The 21,791-nt window shown below is 45.2% G+C and overlaps 1 protein-coding gene across 1 annotated transcript in view; it reads right to left on the bottom strand.

The window, feature by feature from the left end:
• The window catches only part of VTI1B (vesicle transport through interaction with t-SNAREs 1B), a 187,979-nt gene that overhangs the window by 79,494 nt on the left and 86,694 nt on the right, over positions 1-21,791 (bottom strand). Inside the window, exon 4 of the mRNA XM_078659591.1 lies at positions 5,254-5,427. Within this exon, the coding sequence (XP_078515717.1) occupies positions 5,254-5,427 (174 nt within the window). The remainder of the gene's footprint in view (positions 1-5,253; positions 5,428-21,791) is intronic.

Below are 21,791 nucleotides of genomic sequence, written 5' to 3' on the forward strand. Positions count from 1 at the left end.
AGTTGCTGAGTACAGCAAGTGGTCTGGAGAAGCTCACAAAGGCGGAATGCCTTTGAAGCTTACCCTGCCCATCCTGGGGGAGGAAGCTTGGCACCTCGTCCCAGGATGTGCATTGTTACAGGCCCAGTAAGGCAGGAGCTCTCCACCCAGGGGTCCAGCAACATATCTGCTGTGTGGCAGGCTAATCAGCCTCTCAGACAAGACGTGGATTGTAGGTTTAGGTTTCAGGGGCATCTCTAAGATGCCCTCTGTAGTGCATTTTACATTAAATCCCACACATCAGTGTGGGTTTAATGTGCCGAGAAGTTTGATATAAAACTTGCCAGCCTTCAGTGTAGCCATTAGGGTGCTGTGGAGTTCGTAATGACAACCTCCCAGCACCATATACTCTTAATGGCATCACTGCACTTATAGTGCCCAGGAATGGCCCTGGGTACTGTAGGGGCACAGGGCTCATGCACCTGTGCCCACACCACTGGCATAGGGCACCAAACTAGAGGTGTGGCTGATGTATGCCAGGGCAGTGGGTTTGTGGGCATGGCACACAGGGATGTGAGCCATGTTGACTCTTTGTTTAGTCCTGCACCAGGACACTCAGCCTGCAAATGCAGTGTGTGTGTCAGGGTACAGGCCCCCCAAGAATGGCACAAGAAGTGCTGCAGCCCTTAGGGGTCTTCTCTGGTCACAATGCCCTGGGTACCTAGGGTACCATTTACTAGGGGCTGACATGTGGCCAGAGAGACCAATTGGTTTAGGCTTTAGTACAGTTTTTAGGGAAGGAACACAGGCCTTGGGTACCTGATTGGCATGGACACAGGGCACACCAAGGAAACGTGCATCAGGTATCAGGCAAAAAGTGGGGGGTACTGCAACAGAAACTCACTTTCTCACAAGGCCTTTGACATATGGCTCTCTGTGGACTGTCGGGTTGGAAAACGGTTTCACCAAGTCAGTTATGACAAGATCCATCAGGGCTTTACTAAATGGAAGTTAGGGCTATACCTTGGAGGAGAGTTGCAAGATCTCAGTCAAGATCTTTGTCGAAATACTAAAATTTGTCTTGCAGAGAGCATGGTCAAATCCAAGACTACAGCAGTTTTTTGTACTAGTCGCAAATAAGGAAACTTTGTCTGAAACAGGTCCGGGGGGAAAGAGATGTACCCTTCTGGTGAAACATCCAGGCCACTCATTTTGTAAATTCAGGTATCAGCCAGCATCATCAGTATAATAAAGGGAAAGGAGGCTCTCACTCTCCAAATCATCATTGATATACAAGCATAGTCTACATTAGGCTTTGTTAACCACAGGCACACAAGATTGCTTAGGAGTGTCCTTGTGGGTCTTAGCCAGGTATAACCTGGCCTTCCACTCCAGATAGCCTTCGAGGGCATGGAGACACAATGTGTCGCCGTGACGCTGACTGGCGCAGATGGGCCTACCTTAAGCGCGGCTGCAGCGCACCCTCGGCGCGCTTGCACAGCGTCCCGTTTTAACGTGCCTGCCATAAAAACAACTAGATCGCACCGTTCCAAAAGATTGCGGTATCGATGGAAATAGCCTCCCAACACAGGGTTCGATTCCCCCTCCCTCATCAAGCAATTCAAATTCAAATTCAAATACAGTAAAAACATATGGCTCTGCAAGTTTAAAACAATAAAAAATGTGCAAATCAGGCAGTAGCAGCGAGTTCAACAAAGAGAAAAGAAAGTCTGCTGAAGTTACGGGGTCTGGCCCGCTCGTGCAGCGTCCCGTTTTAACGTGGCCGTCATAAACACAACTAGACTGCACCGTTCCAAAAGATTGCGGTATCGATGGAACATAGCCTCCCAACACAGGGTTCGATTCCCCTCTACCTCACCAAGCAATTCAAATTCAAATACAGTAAAATTATATGGCTATGCAAGCTTAAAACAATAAAAGATTTGCAAATCAGGCAGTAGCCTGCTTACTGGCTTCATTTTATTCCGCAAAAGCAAACACTGAAAAGAAAATAACAAGGTACCAATTCTGTTACCTTGTACCTCAGATTTCACTCTGAAGTCAATTCCTACCTGTCCTGTTTGGAATAACAATGATGCCACAGGGTCTAGTGTGTAAGTGTGGTCGACATGCTTCTTGCCTACTGCCCCTAACGGGTCACTCAGCAAATCTTCAGGACCGAATGTCTATAAGAGTGAATACTCTGGAACTCCAACACTGCTGCAAGGCCAGTGCTAAATATTGTGAACGTCACTGGCGTTGTTTGAGCGATCCAGGGGGGAATGCTTGGATTGTTGAGACCTGTAAGAGATATCAAAAGTTAAAAACCAAAACACGTCTGGAAGACAATAATATCCACCAATAGTGCAGTGACTTCCATGGATAGTCAAACATTGCCAGAAGGAAGGTATTGGTGGAGTGTGGGAGAAATAACACGAAGATGTGCACACACTATATTGAGGCCATCCACACTGCCAATGACAGCTGCTGGACCATCTTGGAGTCACACCCAGTGATCAGTAAAGAAGCCCTTTTTAGAAAGGAGCAAAAATAGATTTTTAAAATTTCAAGCAACACCAAGGGCCTCAATGATGACATACCATGGGTGGTTTTAAATAACTCTTAACCCACCTGCACTCCATTACTTGAGGTCCAATATCACCACAGGTATTAGTACTGCCCTACATTAGACATACCACGGCCATAACACTTAAGGCAGTGTAGCGCTCAGGGCAAGTTTACTGCCCAATGTATTATACACTTCAGTTATCCTGGTTTCCTTCACAGTCGGTCATGTGAGGAATTAATAATTATTGCCTAAGCCGTCCTGGCAATATACCAATAGATAATGAAGGTCGGTGGGCCGAGGAATGTGTCTACATACACTCTTAGCCATTGTCAATATTAATTCACACTACCAGTGTAGTTTTCCTACACGCTCGCTACTTAGTCTCAAGAAAGTTTTATTGTGAAAAATTCACTCCCAATATGCCCACCCGCCGAGTTGGTCTAGTGCTCACGCTATCGCGTATTGACAGAAGATACTTAATCGCCAAAGCGGAAGGGTCAGCTACGGGAGCCTGAGCAAACGTAGGAGCACCACTAGTTGTGTGCCCTCCTCTATGCGAGTACCAACCATTTTGCTTCACTTCAGATCCTGATTCTCATCACCGTATACTGGTAAGACCAAACACGCTGGCAGCCCCGGGCTGGACACTGATTTTTTTGTTATCTTTTGTTTTCAGAGTGAGCAACGTAGTGCTCGCAAGGCAACTCCGTACACCGGAGACTCCATTATCAGGGGTGAGTTGCTACATATCTCCGTCATGATCATGCCACATTTACCAGAACGCATGGAAATGGGTTGATTATCGCATCTTTTCTGCATAAACACGCAGTTATACTTTCTAAAATCTCGAGAGCCTTGATTTAATTTTGCATTCGTACTTTAGTGCATGCTGCTGATGAATTGCCAGATGCACACATGTTACCAGCAAAAACGTTCTCTCCACCATACATCGTTGTCACAATGTAACGCAATGATACAGTCTACCTTTCACTGGCAATAGCGTGCCCTTGACAATTGACTACCCCATGTGATGTTCATTGAGTCTTATCTTTTTCGTTTATCCTCACTCACCTACAGTATGTCCACCAATACCTTCCTTCTGGCAATATTTGAGGATTTTAACTTTTGATATCTCCCACAGGTCTCAACAATCCGGGTCTTCCCCCCTGGATTGCTCAAACAATGCTGGTGACATTCTCAATATTTAGCACTAGCCTTGCAGTAGTGTTAGAGTTCTAGAGTATTCACTCTTATAGACATTCGGTCCTGAAAAATTGCCGAGTGACCCGTTAGGGGCAGTAGGCAAGAAACATGTTGACCACACTTACACACTAGACCCTGTGGGATAATTGTTATTCCAAACAGGGCTCACATATTTTAATTGAGTTAGCACACCCCGTGAATAAAATATGTTCCCTCAGGGCAGTCCTAAACCTATTTTAACCCACCACTCACACTACCTTGACCACTCACCCTCACGCACCAAACGGCTGTCTCTAAAAGATCTCCGGCAAAGAGACCCTTCGCGAGAGCCCGTCAGGCATTGCAGCGCAAGCCAGACGAGGAGCACAGCCCAATGATGAAGTATGACACCCGTCTGGGTGTGTGAGGGCAATCCATAAGAGACCTGTTCTCCCCCCCCACTGTTAGGAACTGCACATACTTTTGATTTACGTATCTTCCAGGAGCGTTGTGCAGGACCTCATCAAAAGCTCGAGGTTCCTTTTTGATTAAAGTCAAATCCTACCTACACACATAAGATTTCTGAAGCATTGTAAAAGCTTGGCCCGATCCCATCTGGGTAAATTAAATTTTAGTGCCAAATATGAGCTGTCCCACACCGCAGCACACTTCATCAAGGGACCCAAGACATTCGACCATCTAGATTTGCAGCTGTTTAGCTTCAAGATTCAATCGTGTTTCAAGACCTGCTGCATCACATACAAAGTACTAACACACACTGCCCCTCCAAACCATGAAAACATGGCAAAAAAGAAAATTAACATTCCTGGGGTTCCCCAGATTGCAGCTGAGGAACTTACATTTTTTTTTTAAACAAAACGGAAACCAGACTGTTTCAAGAGTGTACCCAGATTATGGATTATCCCACACTACACATTCGGTATGCCCCATCAATCGTGCAGTTCAGGAAAGAGCAAAATACATCTTTTCAAGGACCATCAATTCAAGACTCCTCTTCCCCTAGGATTACATACATAATCTTGAATTGTCATACTTTCCAATACTCGACCTCTGTGGTCTGCATATACTATTCTCAGCTCTTCACTAGATTTATCACATACAAATCTTATGTAAACTAGTGTGAGGAACATTTTTAAAACATCCAGGCACCTGTAACTCATCTTGTAAAAAAGAATAATCTAGATATTCAGTTCTAGTTTTTGTTGAACAATAGCATTGGCTAGATCTGAATTAAAAGCAAAAAGGAGCAAAATGTATGAAAACAGGAAATATTTTCTGTACCACTGACAAAATGTGTTCGCTGGAATAGGTAATACAGTATGCAATTTTATTTTTAATAGAACACACACAAAACAATCTCAGCCATCCCTGATGCTTTTCAGACCCTGGCACCTAATGCAGGAAATTGTTTTAACCGTTCATGGTGTATTAATATGATAAATACAATCAAGCTAAAACCATACTGCAGATGGCATGTTTGATGGTGCATGCAAATTACTCACTCTTCCTTTCGTGCGGTCAAGCTGGTCGCGCTGCTGGCCAAGCTCGTCGATGATTTCTGTGCCGATCTGGTCAGTCTCAGCAGCTATTCGATGTGAACGTTCAATGCTCTGTGTCGCTCTGTTGAGGCTCTGTGTGCCATGGATGAGCAATACCCTTTGGGACTGTAAATTACTCTGTGGACAAGAAAAAAGTGCTTTATTGGGAGGGATGTTGAAGCATAATGTACTAAAATAGCAAATTCAGGCCGCGCTGTGAAGTTCAATCCCATTGTCATTGAGTGGGTCACAGGACATGCATACCAGTGGACTAGATCCTGAAAAGTGTAACAGAGAAATGCAGTTCTTTATTCAGCTACACTTTTGGTGCAGAGAAGTTTAGAAACTAGACCTGCAAATAGCAGAGACTAGTTTCATTTGAGAGATTTGCTAGTAGGCAGCCTACCCCAAATCAAGGTTACCATATGGATTCCTTTAAGAGCAAATAAAGCAGAATTAACATTCTGACAGAAAAACATTTCAGATACATAACACAAAGCATAAGGTATTGGTACATGTATGTTTGAAAAGATTCCTCTGAAAATGTTTCCACCACAGACAAGGAGAAAGTAAAACACTGAATCCTAACTAAGAACAGAGAAATTCAAAATATCATGGATAGAAACATTTATGAACATGGTACGAGGACAACAGAATCCAAGGAAGAAAAACAAGTGGCAGAAACTACGTGCAACAAGGAGGTCAAAACATTATTTTGCATCCTTCTTGGCCTTATGCTGTCTTCTTCTGGCCTTGACCTATGGAGGAGGCAAGTGGGGGAAATAAAGGTTACAATGCACACAGGGCCACAATAAATATCTCCTGTGATCATGATTCAGGTAATTGGCACACGATGATCCAATCCTGGTGAAGCTGGTGAGTGGGAACGGCACTAACCTCATTTGTGGCAAGCTCCCTATACCTGGTCAAATTTCCCGAAGGCATTGCTGCGGAGATCTCAAATCACTATACAAAAGGAAAATGCATTAACAAAGCCAATAGGTTTAACTTCCAATTTCAGTCAAGAGTCAAACCAATTGCTTGGTCAAGGAGTATGGCTAATAGAATCAGCAGATCTTCACTTCAACTTGAAATTAATCCTTAGATGGTTACCATTTACAGAATATGATTTGCCAATCTCTCGCTAAGCCCTCACATTCTATTGGCATGACCTCATTACACCTATAGGTTTAACACATTGCATTTCAGTGGACAGTTTATGCTGAATCACTGTGCACAGCTTACAGAAGAGGAGACAGATGTTTATTCAGTACTTACTATAAAACACCCTATTGTTTGTGAAATATAAAATTAATACGAACATTTTCAGGTGAGAGATCAATAATTTAAAGGGACTTACAAGGGGAGGCTTCCAGGTAGCACCACGTCAAACGTATTATCTATCATATAGCCAATAGCACATGCATACTCCGAGTGTTTTTGCCCAACGTTAAAAGAGGAACACAAGTCCCGACAAGCATTTGCAAAGCAATAGGTCTCGCATTTACACGAGTTTAAGCTATTGGCATTGTAAATGCCAATGCCTTTTATTTATGTTTTAAAAAAGAAAACAAAACTAAAAGGCATTGCCATTTATAATGTCAATAGTTCAAACTTGCATAAATGCGTGGGGGCATGGAGTGGGCTGGGTAAATGTGTGTTCTCTGGGGACCTTGAGCTTACAGTTCTGCTGTTTCAGCAGACTGTGGCTGCTGGTGCATGCACTTCCCTAACCCCTTGCGTCTCACGCACTGGCAAGGAGCCGTAGTGCTGCTGAGAGAGGCCTTTCCTCATTGTGATCAGGTTTGGCTCCTTGTGTGCAAAATAAATGGAAGCATTTCACGTCTGCTATGTTCCTTCAGATGGCTGTCAATGGGAGTGGCGTAGGTGTCATGCCAAGTGCCTTATTGTAAATATTGGAGCAGGTTTGACTCTGTGGCCTGTGTAAAAGTGAGCAGTGCAGATCAGACACTGTGGTCTGGCTGTAAATGGGAGCAGGGAGTCTGAGTGCAGGGGGGTGTCTCGTAATATTAGCAGTAGTGGCGTGCGTTGGAAGCTGGCTTTGAAGAGTCGCAGTGAAGGTTACCTTCCGGGGGAAGCTCGCTGTAAAGGGAAGAAGTAGTGCTGGTCTGACTGGAGTACTACCTCCGTGTAGCGTTTTAAAAATTATCCCACAAAAAACACTATCGAGAACATTCACGATACTGTGGTAGTATATATTCACGTTACAATTTTTTTGTAGGACACTATTTTTGTACTCTATATTCGGACTGCAAGTGGCGGACACCAGGGCCTCACTATAGATGGGAGCACTGTGTGTGTCTGATTCTAGGGCCAGGTTGCTTATGCAGGAAAAGATGTCTGGTTATTATGTGGGGCTTTGCTTATAGAGGAACACAGAAAGACCATGCCAACCTATAGAAGGTCATTATGCTCTGGTTCTCACCTGGGCCTCTAGTGCTTTTCCAGGATTGGTCTGTTGCCTACCTTTTCTGTTCCTGAGCTCAACCCTTGCCTTTAAAATGCTTTAGGATTACATGTTGGTCCCTTGGTCTTTCTTCGCGTGTCCATCCCATGGGCTGTCTTCTGAGATGTTTCAATTCCTGTCTCTTCTCCTGGTGTCCTCGTTTCCATCTTGAAATGCACAAACCTCATATTGTCTCTCTTTTGTCGGTGACGTTTATCTTTCTTTTGATTCCCAGCCTACGATGTGTTCCCAGGGGCACCTTAGGTTGATTCTGGCTACGTCTTTGGTGGCTTCCTGCTCCCCCTTACTGGCTCACACCTGCCCCTGCACCAATTTAAAATCCTATATTTACACAGTGAAATTAGTTTCTATAGCCTTTGCTGTGTTGACATCTGTCGAAACTTGCGTGGTAAACTGAGAGGCTGAGTGAGGGGCGGGAGAAATAGGGTTGCATCTCTGGAGAGCGTCACGTGACTCAATACCCCGAATTCCTGTCTCCATCTGCTTCCTACCTCATTCACAGCATCACGTGACTGGTCATTACTTAGAAATGATCACAGATTAATTGAGCCACATTAGCAGATTGATTGCCGGGACCCAGTTTAACCTGTCATTTTATTCCTTGGAAAGTGATTGACCACATCATGTATGGGTGACACTCCCTGGTATTAGCTTCTGTGTATCTCTCCATAATAGCTTTGAGGTGAAACGGCTGCTCCCAAAAACATCTTATGTGATTTATTCCAATACCTTTGCTGGAAAGGAAGAGCAGCCTTAAATGACTCTCTTGCACGTCTCTCCTGTTTTTTTAGTCACTTGTGCTCTCCCCGTTTGCCCACGCCATTCTGGCTCGGACAGCGGCTGTCAAAGCTGGTCCCTCCTGTTCCGTTTTTAGCTTCCCGTACGTCTTTCTAGATCTCGTTATTCGGATGACGTCATTTCAGGCATGCCCGATCCCCTGTTTTACAACGTTCCTTATTTCTAGACTAGGGTGCTTAACACTCATTGAAGCTCCTCTGTGCACGATGGCTTAAAATTAATTGCGTATTTATTTAGCTGTAGAACAGTCTACTCCATGATATTTATGAGTTGGACGTGTTTTTGCACAAAATAAATGGATTGAGAACAGTTTATGTTGAGCGTATTTTACATTCATGTTGTGGGATACATACGTTCCTTAAGGGATCGATAAAGCCTGAAAATGAACAGTGCAGAGCTACGGTTCAAATTAGTCAAAGAACAATCGCTCGACTTTTCTCTTTTTCTGCCATCCCACTTGGACAGCCTCGGCCTGCTTTCCTTCTGGCGTAAACGGTTATCTTTATGGGGCCATGCGTTTGGCCTTATAAAGATAAGAAACCTTTTACGCCAGAAGGAAGGCAGGCCTGGCTGTCCAAGTGGGACGGCAGAAAAAGAGAAAAGTCTACGTCACAGCATGCTCTTTCCCAATGGCTGGCTAAACGGTGACGCCGGCCAATGGGAAAAAGGGGAGGGGCTTAAAGCCAGTAATGGAAAGATCAGCAAAAACATAAAATCTCGCCAGCGAGACTGCGCATGTGAGCAGCTCACGCAGGCTCGACCTAAAAACAAAGTATTGTAATACTTAGGCGGTCCTGTTTTCAGTGTTTAATCCTTGAGTATTTCAGGAGTGTTTTTTTATATCAGTGCTTATCAGTGTTTATTCAGATGCATAGACCCTAAAATATAACTAGCATTGACAAAACTAATTTGTCTCGCATACGAGCGAGCTAATGGTTTTACAATCGGGAGGGGGTGGTGAAGGGGTGGTAGTGTGGAGGGCGGATTCATTCATTATAAGTGTGCACACGCTTAATGGAATATCCCTGAAACAATATATTTGCATTCAGTAATGAACCATTTTTGTTCAACAAGACAATATAGCAGTCATTTAACCAATATGATGACATGTTTGTTGTGACGGAGGTAATAAAAAGGCTGCATGCCGATTCGCAAGGGTGCCTGTTAGATTTGGGGGTCTCTAGTTGGCACAGGTAGGTGCTTGTGACAAATAGGGACCCTCTCCTCTAGTCAGGATAAGGGGATTACACTCCTAAAATAACCCCTGCTCACACCCCTTGGTCTCCTTTCTGGTGAAGAAATGGCTTGGTAGTTTGGTCTGCCCTGTTCCCATGATGCACTGGGCCAGGGACAGACTAATTTGCATATAGCCAGGTTCTGAGCTGGGATGGGGCAGTGAGCTAAATAACGGTGATGGATCAAGCCCTGATCTTTGGACTGGGTAAGAGTGGTCTGCTTAATTCAGACACTCTGTTCATCACCACCCCCTTTTCTGAATCACACCCCTTGGTAGCTTGGCACGAGCAGAAGGGCTTTACTTCAGCGGCGCTGTAAGTAAAGCAGTTGTGACCACATACAGTAACCCAGGGACAACACTACAAATGGACACCACACAGGTTTTATGTAACAAATAAGTAGACTTTATATAGAGTCACCACAAGACCATAAACGACAAAAATACACACTACGACGATTACTTTAAGATGGTAGATTTAAGCTTAGTTCTGTTCAGTTCTTAGATGCAACATTCTGCGTCAATGTACCTTAGGTTGCGTTGCGCTTCCACAACAAGCAATGTCGCAGCAATGGGAAATGCGGCAAAGTTCAGATACAAAGAAATAAAGACGTGAAGATCTTGCAGATGTGGCACGCTTCTCGGGGATGCGAGAAGTCCTCGGTTCGAGGCATGGACTGCAGCGGCAACACCCTTACGATGCGACGACAACAGCTCCAGCGGCGACGCTCTTCTCTCACGATGCGTGATGCTTCCGCTCGATGCGACAACTACAGCAGCGACATCCAAGATGCGACGGCAGCAGCTCCGACAGCGGCGCCCTTCTCGGGGATGCGAAGTGCTCTTGGTCGATGCGGTGCAGTGCGACGGTTCCAGCGGCGACACCCTCCTTCGGAGTTGCGATGGCAGGTACAGCGACGGCGACATGCTCCGACCTCGTTGTGAGATTCTTCTCCTGATGCGGTTCAGTGAGACAACTACAGCGCCGACACCCTCCTTCAGAGTTGCGACAGCAGCAGCAGCGACACGCTTCCTCTTCATGGCGGCACGCTTCTCTCCGATGCGGTGCGGTGAGACAGTTCCAGCGGCTACACCCTCCTTCGGAGTTGCGACGGCAGGCACAGCAACGGCGACATGCTTCTTCTCGTTAAGTCGCGCTTCCAGATCCTTGCGACACGCAGTTCCTCAGAAGGCCCAAAACAGCAGCAGGCACTTCCACAAACACTCTGGGGAGCTGGGGGTTGAAGTCTGTTGTCCCTGAGACTTCAGCAGGAGGCAAGCTCTTTTCCAAGTCCTTGGAGATCCTTCACAAGTTGAAAGCAAAGTACACAAAGTTCCTTTCTCCTTCCCTTTGGCAGGAAGGCAACGACTGCAGGCCAATCCACCAAACAGCACTTCAGCGTTGGGAATAGTCTCTCCTGATTTTCTTCAGGTTCCTCTCCTCAGTAACGGTTTCTTCTTGTGGTCTACATTGATCTAATTTCATGGGATCAGGGTCCCAATATTTATACCCCAAAAGCCTTTGTTCTCTGAGGGGAGAGGGGCCTTTGCCCAGTCCAAACCAGTTCTGAAGCACTCTGTTTACCAGACTTCTCCTTTCCTTTCACAGTGCAGGGCAGGAACATCAGACGCCCCACGGGAGGTGGAGCCAGCATTTTGGAAGGCAAGTACAGTCCTAGAGCACTTTGTTTACAGGACTCCTTTTCTTTCAGTGTGCAGGGCAGAGACATCAGCTGCTCCCCAGGGGGTGGAGCCAGCATTGTGGAAGGCAGGCACAGCCCTATTCAAGGTTCAGGTGCAATTTCTCCCTCCCATCTAGATGCAGATCTCTCTATTCACTACTGGGTGACTCAGCCTGTCTCCTGGAACTCCCCAGCCCTGTCACTCACAAAACCAGACATAGGAATATACAACCTAGCAGAGGCAGGTTTGAATGGTTAGACAAGCAAATACCTACTTTCTAAAAGTGGTATTTGCAAACACAGAATATTAAAATAAAGTTTACTAAAATATGTATTTTATTATTCTGAGTTCAGGCATACTAAACTCGAATTTCTACCATGTTCTCTGAGACAGTTAGGATTATAAAAATGTAAGAACTCTAACAGCCCATTCTGGCCTATGGAGAACAGGTAGCCTTGCAATAGTGAAAAACGGAAATGGCTGTAATTCACTATTAGGACATGCCACACACATCAGAACTTGTCCTACCTTGTACTTACAATGCACCCTGCCCTTGGGCCTACCATAGGGGTGACATATGAAGAAATGGGAAGGTTTAGGGACTGGCAAGTGGGTGCACTTGCCCAGTCAGCATGGCAGTACCAGACTGCACGCAGGCTCTGCAATGGCAGACCTTAGACACATTTTACAAAGCTGCTTCTGTGGGTGGCACAACCAGTGCTGCAGGCCCACCAGCAGCATTTGGATTTACATGCCCTGGGCACACTCCGTGCACTAGACTAGGGTCTGACAAGTAAACCAAATAGCCAAACATGGAACCACTGATTAATACATCAATTTACAATAGGGAATACTTGCACTGTGGCACTGGATAGCAGTGGCACAGTGCCCAAAGCATCTAACACCAGCAAAAATACATAAGGTAACAGCAAAAAAATGGAAGGGAGACCCATGCCAATCGTGCCAGGTCTAACACGTGTCCCCTCCAGCTGAAATGTAGGGAGAACTACCCTAACTCCTAGGAGTTCTCTTCACTAAGGAAGAAAAATCTGACAGACCATCAGCATTGGCGTGTTCTGTACCAGGGCGGTGTTCCACCGTAAAGTCCATAAACTGTAGGAAAATAGACCACCTCAACAGCTTTGGATTCTCACCCCTCATCTGCGTCAACCATCTGAGGGGCCTGTGGTCTGTATGAACCCAGAAGTGAGTCCCAAACCGGTATGGTGTCAGCTTCTTCAGTGCCCAGACCACAGCAAATGCCTCACACTCAATAGCACTCCACCTCTGTTCCTTTGAAAGTACCCGTCTACTGAAAGGCTACAGGTTGATCTAGGCCCTCCTCATTCATCTGTGACAGAACAGCCCCCACACCATGCTCTGAAGCGTCTGTTTGGACGATAAACTCTCTTGAGAAGTTGGGTGCCAGGAGCACGGGTGCTGTGCACATGGCAGCTTTCAGGGCCTCAAAAGCTTTCTGACAGGTGTCAGTCCAGAGCACCTTCTTGGGCTGCTTCCTGGAAGACAGCTCTGTCAAGGGTGCAACAATGTTGCCATAGCCCTTGACAAACCTCCTGTAATACCCTGTGAGACCTAAGAAGGCTCTCCCCTTTGTCCGGGTGGCTCCCAAGCCAGGATGGTTTCAATCTTGGGGTGTCGGGGCGCCACCTGGCCGCTCCAAACTTGGTGTCCCAAGTACACCACGGAACCCTGCCCGATCTGGCACTTGCTCGCTTTCCGCAGCGCCATCAACATTTCCCAAAGGTGGCGCAGATGTTCCTCCCAACCTGCACTGAACACTGCAATGTCATCCAGGTAGGCGGCACTGAATTCCTCCAGTCCAACCAACACCTGGTTGACCAACCTCTGAAAGGTGGCAGGGGCATTCTTCATCGAAAAGGGCATAACACGGAATACATGAGGCAAAAGCACAAAAAAAATTGAAGGGAGACCCACGCCAATGGTGCCAGGTCTAACAGTGCCCTTAACAGGAACTGCCAAGCTTGTTGTTGTAGGCAAACACGAGCTACTCTTCCAAGGCATGCTTTGCATTCCAGGCATTCTTCTGCCATTTATAGGCGCTGGTGAGCGGGTCTCCCTTGATGTGGTGAAGCTGCAAACAGGCACAGAAAATACAAAGAAATAACCAAAAAGCCTTTTATTTGGATAAAGAATTTTGTTTATTTTGGAAAAAAAGCCAGCAACGATGTAAGAAAAAAAAAAAAGAAAATCGGATCAGACATGAAATAATTATAGAACAGCTTGGGTTTTCAGCATCCATGATAACAGAAATGTAAGAGCCTGTTTATTCATAAGAAGTGTTATAAAGTGCTACATGTCGCACTTCCGATTGTTAGCCAAAAGAGAACACTGAGATTAGAACCTAAAGCATGTCATTGCACCATAGGACCTGCTATAGTGAAATGAAGCAGCTCTGGAAAAGCTGCTGACTTTGCAGCTGGGGAACTAGGTTAAAGGCACCTGGCCTCTCGGATAATTTTTTTGTGCTGGGTGGGATGCCAATATTGCAATGGGACAGAGCAGACAGCGAAGCAAGCCACAAAGCATGTTCTCTGTAGAGTGGCACAACAAAAAGAAAAAAATAGCACAGAGAATCACAAGCAGTGTAAGGTTACACATACTTGGGCCATGCTCTAGGGGAGGGTCATATTCATATGCAAGAAGAGAAAAGTGCTGAAGGCAGAGCTGACCAGCAGGAGACAAGCAATTGAGAGTGGTTTTGAAGCCCACTAATGGGCGGCACTTAAGCCCACTAAGAGTAAACAACAGGTTTTGAAGAGACAGCGCATGCACGACCTAAAACCACAGCATTTTTCCAGTGTTTTTGCAGTGATTGTTATATAGTTCATACTGAATTTAAAGGAGACGTAATGCAGGGCAGGGTGACCAGTGGACTTATGTTATGCATAGAAAGTTTGTATAATGCACTTTCACTAAGACTCACATCTCATACATCTCATTAGCCTCTCTCATATATCAATGCCTTTCACACTCATGAGCAAGAGTCATAAGTAAGGAAATTCTAGAGCGATTCCTAACAGAGTAGCAATGCCATCTAGTGACCAATGTACAGAAGTGGCGATTGTCAAGAAATGCAATGCAGTGAGTTTAGGCTGCATAAGCCATACCTCCTGGGTTTGGGAGTTATTAACGGTTTCGCGGATTCATTGGTACTGCAAACTCTTTAGGCTTTGCGTGCATGCGCTGTCCGCCAAATCTATGATTAACAAGCAAGCATTGGTAAAGCCAATAGGTCTCGCCTATGCAAGAGCTATTGGCTTTGCCAATGTTTTTTTTAGCAAAGTTGCACACTACCGTGGTTGCTGTTCAGCATGGCTAAAAGTTAGTGTCGTAGAGTTGAGGGGCACAGTGTCGTGGAGTGGCACAAATTGTGGTGTATTTGTACAATGCAGAGAAGTAGAATTGAGTGGCGTAGATTACAGTGTTGCATAGTTGAGCGTAGAGTGCATTGATGCAGAGTGCAGTGGCGTAGAGTGGTGTAGAGAGGCGCAGAGTAGCGTATAGGGCTGTAGAGTGCAGTGGGATACAGTGCAGTGGTTTAGAGTGGCGTGGTGTAGAGTGGTGTGCTGGAGAGTGATGCAGAGTTCAGTGCTGTAGAGCGCAGCGTTGCAGAGCGCAGTGTCCTTCAGGAGAGTGGCCTTAAGTAGAGTAGAACAGAGTAGAGTAGAGCGACAGAGTAGAGTGGCATAGAGTAGAGCGGCATAGAGTAAAGTGCAATCGCACATAATGGGTTACAGTGGACTGCAGTGGAGTATAATAGAGTGGACTGGTGTAGAGTGCATTGGTGTAGAGTTTTGCAGAGTTTAGTGGCGTAGAGCGCACCAGCATAGAATGTAATGGTGTACAATGCAGCTTCATAGAAAACAGTGGCGTAGATTAGAGTGATGTATAGTAGAGTGCAGTGGCATACAGTGCAGTGGTGGATTGGAGTAGAAAAGAGTGCAGTGGCGCAGAGTGGTGCAGAGTAGAATGGCACAGAGTGATGCAGAGTAGAGTGCAGTGGCGCAGAGTGGTGCACAGTAGAATGGCATAGAGTGATGCAGAGTAGAGTGCAGTGGCACAGAGTGGAGCGCGGCAGAGTGGAGCGCGGCAGAGTGGAGCGCGGCAGAGTGGATTAGTGCAGAGCAGTGACGTAGAGTTCAGTGTTGCAGAGTAGTGTTGTAGAAAGATGTATAAGTAGAATGCAGCAGCACATAATCCAATGGTGTACAATGTAGAGTTATAGAATGCAGTGGCTGAGATTAGAGTTGTGTATAGTAGAGTGCGGTGGTGTAGAGAAGAGTTGCATTGATTTGAGTGGCAGAGTGGAGTTTTGCTGGGAAGAATGTATGAAAGATGTTTCACTAACTACGTATTTATTCTGGTTGATCCCACCCACCAAAAAAGAAAATCATTCTAATGCCCTACGTTTAGGAAACAGGAGCACTGGGATTTAGAATTTCTTAACTGATGAGAACATGCAACAGACCCAAATCTAGTTTTACTCCTGGACCTAAAGCAAGAAATCAAGAGTGCACAGAAATGCATTACAGGACAATACAAGCATTATATGTGGGTTGCCGAATATCATTTGAAAAGGGGTCTATAGAAGTATGTAGTGTATACATGTTCCTTACATTAAAGTTTACTCTTTTGAAGAGCTTGCTTCTGCAGAAATACCCATGTTATGTTTTCCACTTAAGTCCTGCATTTATGTGAAACTCTCAGTCTGTGACGCTCGGATGCTATGTCTGGAACGATGCTGCCACCTACTAGACACACTGTGTATGTTGTTTAATCCAGTTCTCAACCTGTATTCCCTTATAGCTCTGGAGTTGCTAGATAATAGCAAAAAATTATGCTGAAGCTAGTTTGGATACGTTGATGATTTAAATAAGTTTATTTACATTTTCAAATTACAGTAAAATGCATTAATTCATTATGCCTCAATGGTTTGCATAGAATATTTTGTTATGCGTAATTAGCCATGAAATGTGTCACCATCATTCGTACTACACACTAGGCTGTGGTTAGGACAAGAAGGTAGCTCCCTATATAAAACATGATAAAGAAACACGCACAACATAAAGAAACACTAATAAATGAAAAAACATGAACTGGCGGGCGAGATAAAGAAAGACGAACAAACATGATCTGAATCAGAACAGGATTAGCTGTAGGGACACTAATTGAAACAAATAAATCTGTTGTTGAGCCATGTGCCCCAGTCGAAACAGGAAGTAACGCCAAGGCACATACTGGCCAAGTAAGAGGCCGTAAAGAAGAGTGACAAAGGGGCCAATGAACAGTAATCAATGGGCGGGATGCAAACCTCTTATTGAACACAACAGCGACTTGCAAGCGACAACGAATGCGCTACCGTATGCTACTCACGCAAGCTCTACCCTAAATAAAAGTTTAAATGGTCTTAGAGCCTGCTCATTACTTACCAACTTACCATTGTTGACTTCCACGTCATTCTTGTTTCGGATTGGTCTGTACCTCCTGCTCCTTCCTCCTTTTCCCAGGGCTTCAGTGTTGCCTAAAGTATGAACCTAGTACAGCTTCCTGTCTATGGCCAGTGTCTTTCCATTTGCCGAAGGCTCCTTTAGGTACTTTTTACCATGTACTCTATAAGAGCACATGGGTCTCCAGTCCCTCCCTGATCCCACGTCCGTGCTCTTGCCCACCCACCCCTCTCTCGCTCTCACTTGCGATGCTGCTCTATGCTTCTTCTCCCACATCTCCCTTGTGTTGCTTACTACAGCACTTCCCATGCCCTCTGCTATGTTGCTGCTTCTCCCTCCTCTCCCATACCTCCCTGGCGTTGCTTGCCCCCCACCCTCATCTCCTGTCTCTCGCCACCACAGCACTGGAAAATGCTGCAATTTCCCTTGTAGACCATTCAAGATGCATCGTGTCACAAAACATTTGAAGACCTAGTATTTTAATCTTCACCACTGAGCCATGTGTAGGTTTAGCCATTATAGCAAATCCCTTTGCTGTTGTGAGTGACAAGAAATTCTATAGGGTGTATGCTGTGCTTTATAGATCAGAATTGAAGACTGGGATGGTGTGAGTTCAACAAAAGACTTCTCCAACCTCTTAGAATCATCAGTTTTACATTCTCCTCCTGCCTAGCTGTGCTGTAGACAGTGTGGAGCGGTCAGCTTTCTTCACTCCCACTGTGTGTTTGACATGTATTTGTAAAAGCATCTGCAGATACCTTTATATCTTGGTGCAGATTTTGCATCCACTCTCCTCTGTTTTGGTAGCTATAATTGGTTCCTTGGTATATCCAGTCGGTCGTGTCCATTGCAAATCTGACTATGTATTGTATGATTGAATTGTGGTAAAAGATGATTTAACTGTGGTCACAAAGGTGGGCCGTGAGCAGACTGGCTGGAGCTACATGCACATTTTCCCAGTGACTTCCCTCTCAATCTGTCATTAGGAATGCGCCTGGCAAGCATTTTACCACAACAGTCTGTGTTTAATGCCATGGCTGGTAAAAACAATACTGGAAAAAACACCACAAGGCAGCATTTCTTCCTCTGTCGAATATTTATGATATTTATAGGTCGCGACTATCCACAGTGGCAGAAAGTCGCTTTACACACAGCAATATAACAGAACATGTTTATAACGTCAACTTCAAACTGCTTTCTAGGGGGATCAGCGTAACTATGACCTAGATAAGAGGAAGGTAGAAAGAACCTAATAATGTGTGTTTTAAGGTATAAAAGCAAAGACCAAATACAAGAAGAAATTACTTCCAAAGTATTTTAAGAACTATCTAAACTAGAAGGGTAATTAAAGCAAAGAGAATGTGATAGCCATGGTAAAACATGAGCGAACTGCTGTACTTGTTCTATGTAAAAGAAAACAATCCTGCCCTTATTTCTTGGTAAAGCACAAACCAGAGGATGGCAGCTTAATGGAGGTGTAGCTGTTGGGATGAAACATAGCGGGTACCTGACTCCCATGTCACCGACACCAGGGTGACACTCAGGCAAGCCAGGGTTGTCAGCTAATGTTGAAACTTAGGTTTGAATTTTCCCAATATAAGTATTGGCCTACAAGTCCCAGCCCTCCTTGCTGCAAAAACAAAGACTTGTTAAATATCACCCGGCTGACAGCTGTGATAAAACGATGGATCTTTCAAAACAACAAGGTAAGGGGGAATAGGCGAAGTAACCGATTTCTTAGCACTTCCTGTCCAAATGGTGCAGTGGAGATTGCACTTCTGTAGAAACCCTTATATAAGGCATGTGCAGAAGCCCCGGTGGCTGCACAAAAGATTACATCGATGGGTGAATGACTCAGAAAGTGAAAAAAGCTGCCTTACGTCTAAAACAAGCATTTGCAAAGCAATAGGTCTCGCATTTGTTAGAGTTTGAGCTATTGGCATTGTAAACGTCAATGCCTTTAATTTGTGTTTTGAAAACCTGCAAGAAATGCATAAACACGTACTTTGTCTTTGAAGTCATTGCTAAAGAGAAGCAAGGCTGGCAGTAACCGCGCCTCTTACTTACAGAAAAGTATTTTATTGTATTAAAAACCCATTACAACAAAAAAATACACTGGCTACATGAACGGGACCAGTAAGAATACTGGCCACTTTGGGAGATATCTACCCCTTTCGGGGAACTTAGAAAGATGCTACTCCTTGCTACACCACAGTGTGATCTTGATGCTAATGGTTGGCCATATTTGTTGGTTGGTCTTGCTAGGTCCTGTCTTTGAGCAGTTGCATTCTTCTACTGGAAGGGGTTCAATGTAGGTATCAGACTGCTTTTACTAACAACTCCACTGCCCTACTTTTATGTCTTTTTATCCTCTCCGAGGCGTTTCTTTAATGACACGATACCTCTTCCTGGGTGAACGAAGCACTTTACAAATCAACTAAACTAAACTAACTTATCTGTTATTTTATTATTTGTATGGTGTTGCAATTCAAGTCTATTAGTAACTTGCTAGACTACACTGGCATTCATTGTTAAAACAATAGAAATGAAGTTGATAAAAAAGAAAAGATGCTAGACCACCAGCATGCTTCTAGTGAGTGGTTTCTTTCTCAACAGATGTCAGTCTCTTAAGTCTCATATATTTCAATCTGGCAGTTTCAGTGTCCAGTTTATAAGGTTCAGCCACCTCGGGCCATGCTTGTCTATAGCTGGAGAGTTCTACTATGAGCACAGTGCAGTTTTGTCTCAATTCGAGATAGGCAATGGCAAATGCAGTTATCTGGATACAGCGTCTGGATCACCCGGCCTAGCTTCTTTCCGGATGCCTCTGCCAGCCACTGAGCAGTCAAGATCTTCGAGATGTTGAATCAAGTCTCCCATCTCAACCTACTAGGCCCTACCATATATGCAGAGTAATCCAAACTAGTTGGCTATAAGCCAGTAAGCGGCAACTTGAGTGGCCCCCCCTCTTCCCACACAAATTGATCTTTTTACTCTACATGTCTGAAGGCGGGGAATCCCCAGTTCCCTGAGTATTAGCTCATTTGCATGCAGTATGCACCACTAGAGTCTGCTGGGAGATGGCCTCTTATGTAGAGTGGGTCTGAAGGGGAAGGCTTGTATTTTTTATCCACCCTGGAAGTGACCACTCTAGACTTCACTGGGTTTTTAAAGGTGTTCAAGCTAGTTTTAACATGCCCTTGAGCATGCGGAGGTATAATACTGAGTACTGGGTGCTGGAAAGTGTTTCAATGAGGTAGTCTTCCTCCTCCGGGATTGTGTGGAGATCTACCTTGCGGAAAATAGCCTTCCAGTGGAGGACCTCATGCTAAGAGGTGGTGTTGTCACGAGGGTAAGTTAGGCTGGGTCAGTGCCCCTCGGGGAAAACACACTGTAATCATCCCAAGGATCATCCCAGGTCTTTGAATCGTATGGGGCGTCATAAGGGTCCACAGGGTGTAGAGGACTCCCCTCCCTGTAGGATAAATGTGGTGAACCCTCTGGGGAAGGTGGTGGAGGAGGCTCATGTGGGGGTCGAGGTCGAGGTTGAGAAGGAGGAGGTGGTGAAGGAAGGAGGAGGCACAGAAGGGTGAGAGGGCAGTAGGCTGCCGGAAGGCTGTCTGTGTCCCCGATTGTGGGCTCAATGCCCGACCCCTGGAGAGGTAGTGGGTGACTTAATGGTTAAAGGTTTGAGGACCTGTATTAGCTGTTGACATCTTCGGCTGCTGGCCCGGTGTGGAGTTCAGATCTGCTGTCTTGGAGTCAGGAGGTGAATCCAGCTCTGGGCTGAAGGAGACCACTTGTCGGGCAACATCCGCCAACCCTTCGAAGTCCTTTTCGAAGATATCAGGGGTATCCTCATCTCACTGCTGTTCCACATTGCGTTGAGCAAGCATACAATCCCTATGGTTTCGGAATGTCTTCTTGGACTGGAAGGCCAGGCAGAGGGAGCAGGAGGTCTCATTGTGCTCCTGTGACACACAGACTTTGCAGACAGAGTGTTGATCTGCCCACGAGTACTTGGAGTGGCACTGTCGCCAGTAACAAAAGGGCACTTTTCCCTTCACGGTCTGCACACTAGGGCAAAGCCAGATGGAACAGGCCAGCGAACGCCTCAGAGTCGAACAAGGGGTCAACGAAGACCCAGGCGTGGATCAGACAGAAGAACCACGACGGAGACGATACGAGTCACAAAGATAACAGATTGTCCCTAGCAAGCGGGTGCAGGAGACTCAAGAGGCCCCAATTACCAACACTACGCTGCGCCTAATTAGAGCCACAGTGATGCATGCCCGATTCAGAGGTTGGAAGGAAATAATTTAACTATGGAGCCGGTGCCCATGCGCATTACCGGTAATAGGAGGAGTCACTATAGCTCGTAACTCGAAAGACTTCTAAGAAGAAAAACAAGTTGTACACGTCAAGCTCAACACTAGATAGCAAGAGTATGCAGAGCATGAGTACCTACAGCTACATATGCCACAAACATATATTTATTTATATTTGTAACTATTTTAAATAATTTGCATTATTTTCTTTAGAGTTTTATTTTAAGTCCCTACCTCCATTATTTTCTATGGGACGGTGTTGCAGATTCAGTCGTTGGCTATGACTGGTGCTGGACTTACTCCTGTTTTTTTTTTTAGTTACTCCGATTTCGTGGAAAGTAGTAACTTACTCAAAGTGTAAGAAAACATTTATAGGTGCAAATTATTCACAAGTGTAAGGTACCTTTATAAATAACCCAGTTTGATTTTGAGAATTCATGCAAATTTCTCAAATTTGCAATTGTTTTAAACAAGGGGGGGGG

The sequence above is a fragment of the Lissotriton helveticus genome, chromosome 9, assembly GCF_964261635.1.
Source record: "Lissotriton helveticus chromosome 9, aLisHel1.1, whole genome shotgun sequence".
Taxonomy (NCBI): domain Eukaryota; kingdom Metazoa; phylum Chordata; class Amphibia; order Caudata; family Salamandridae; genus Lissotriton; species Lissotriton helveticus.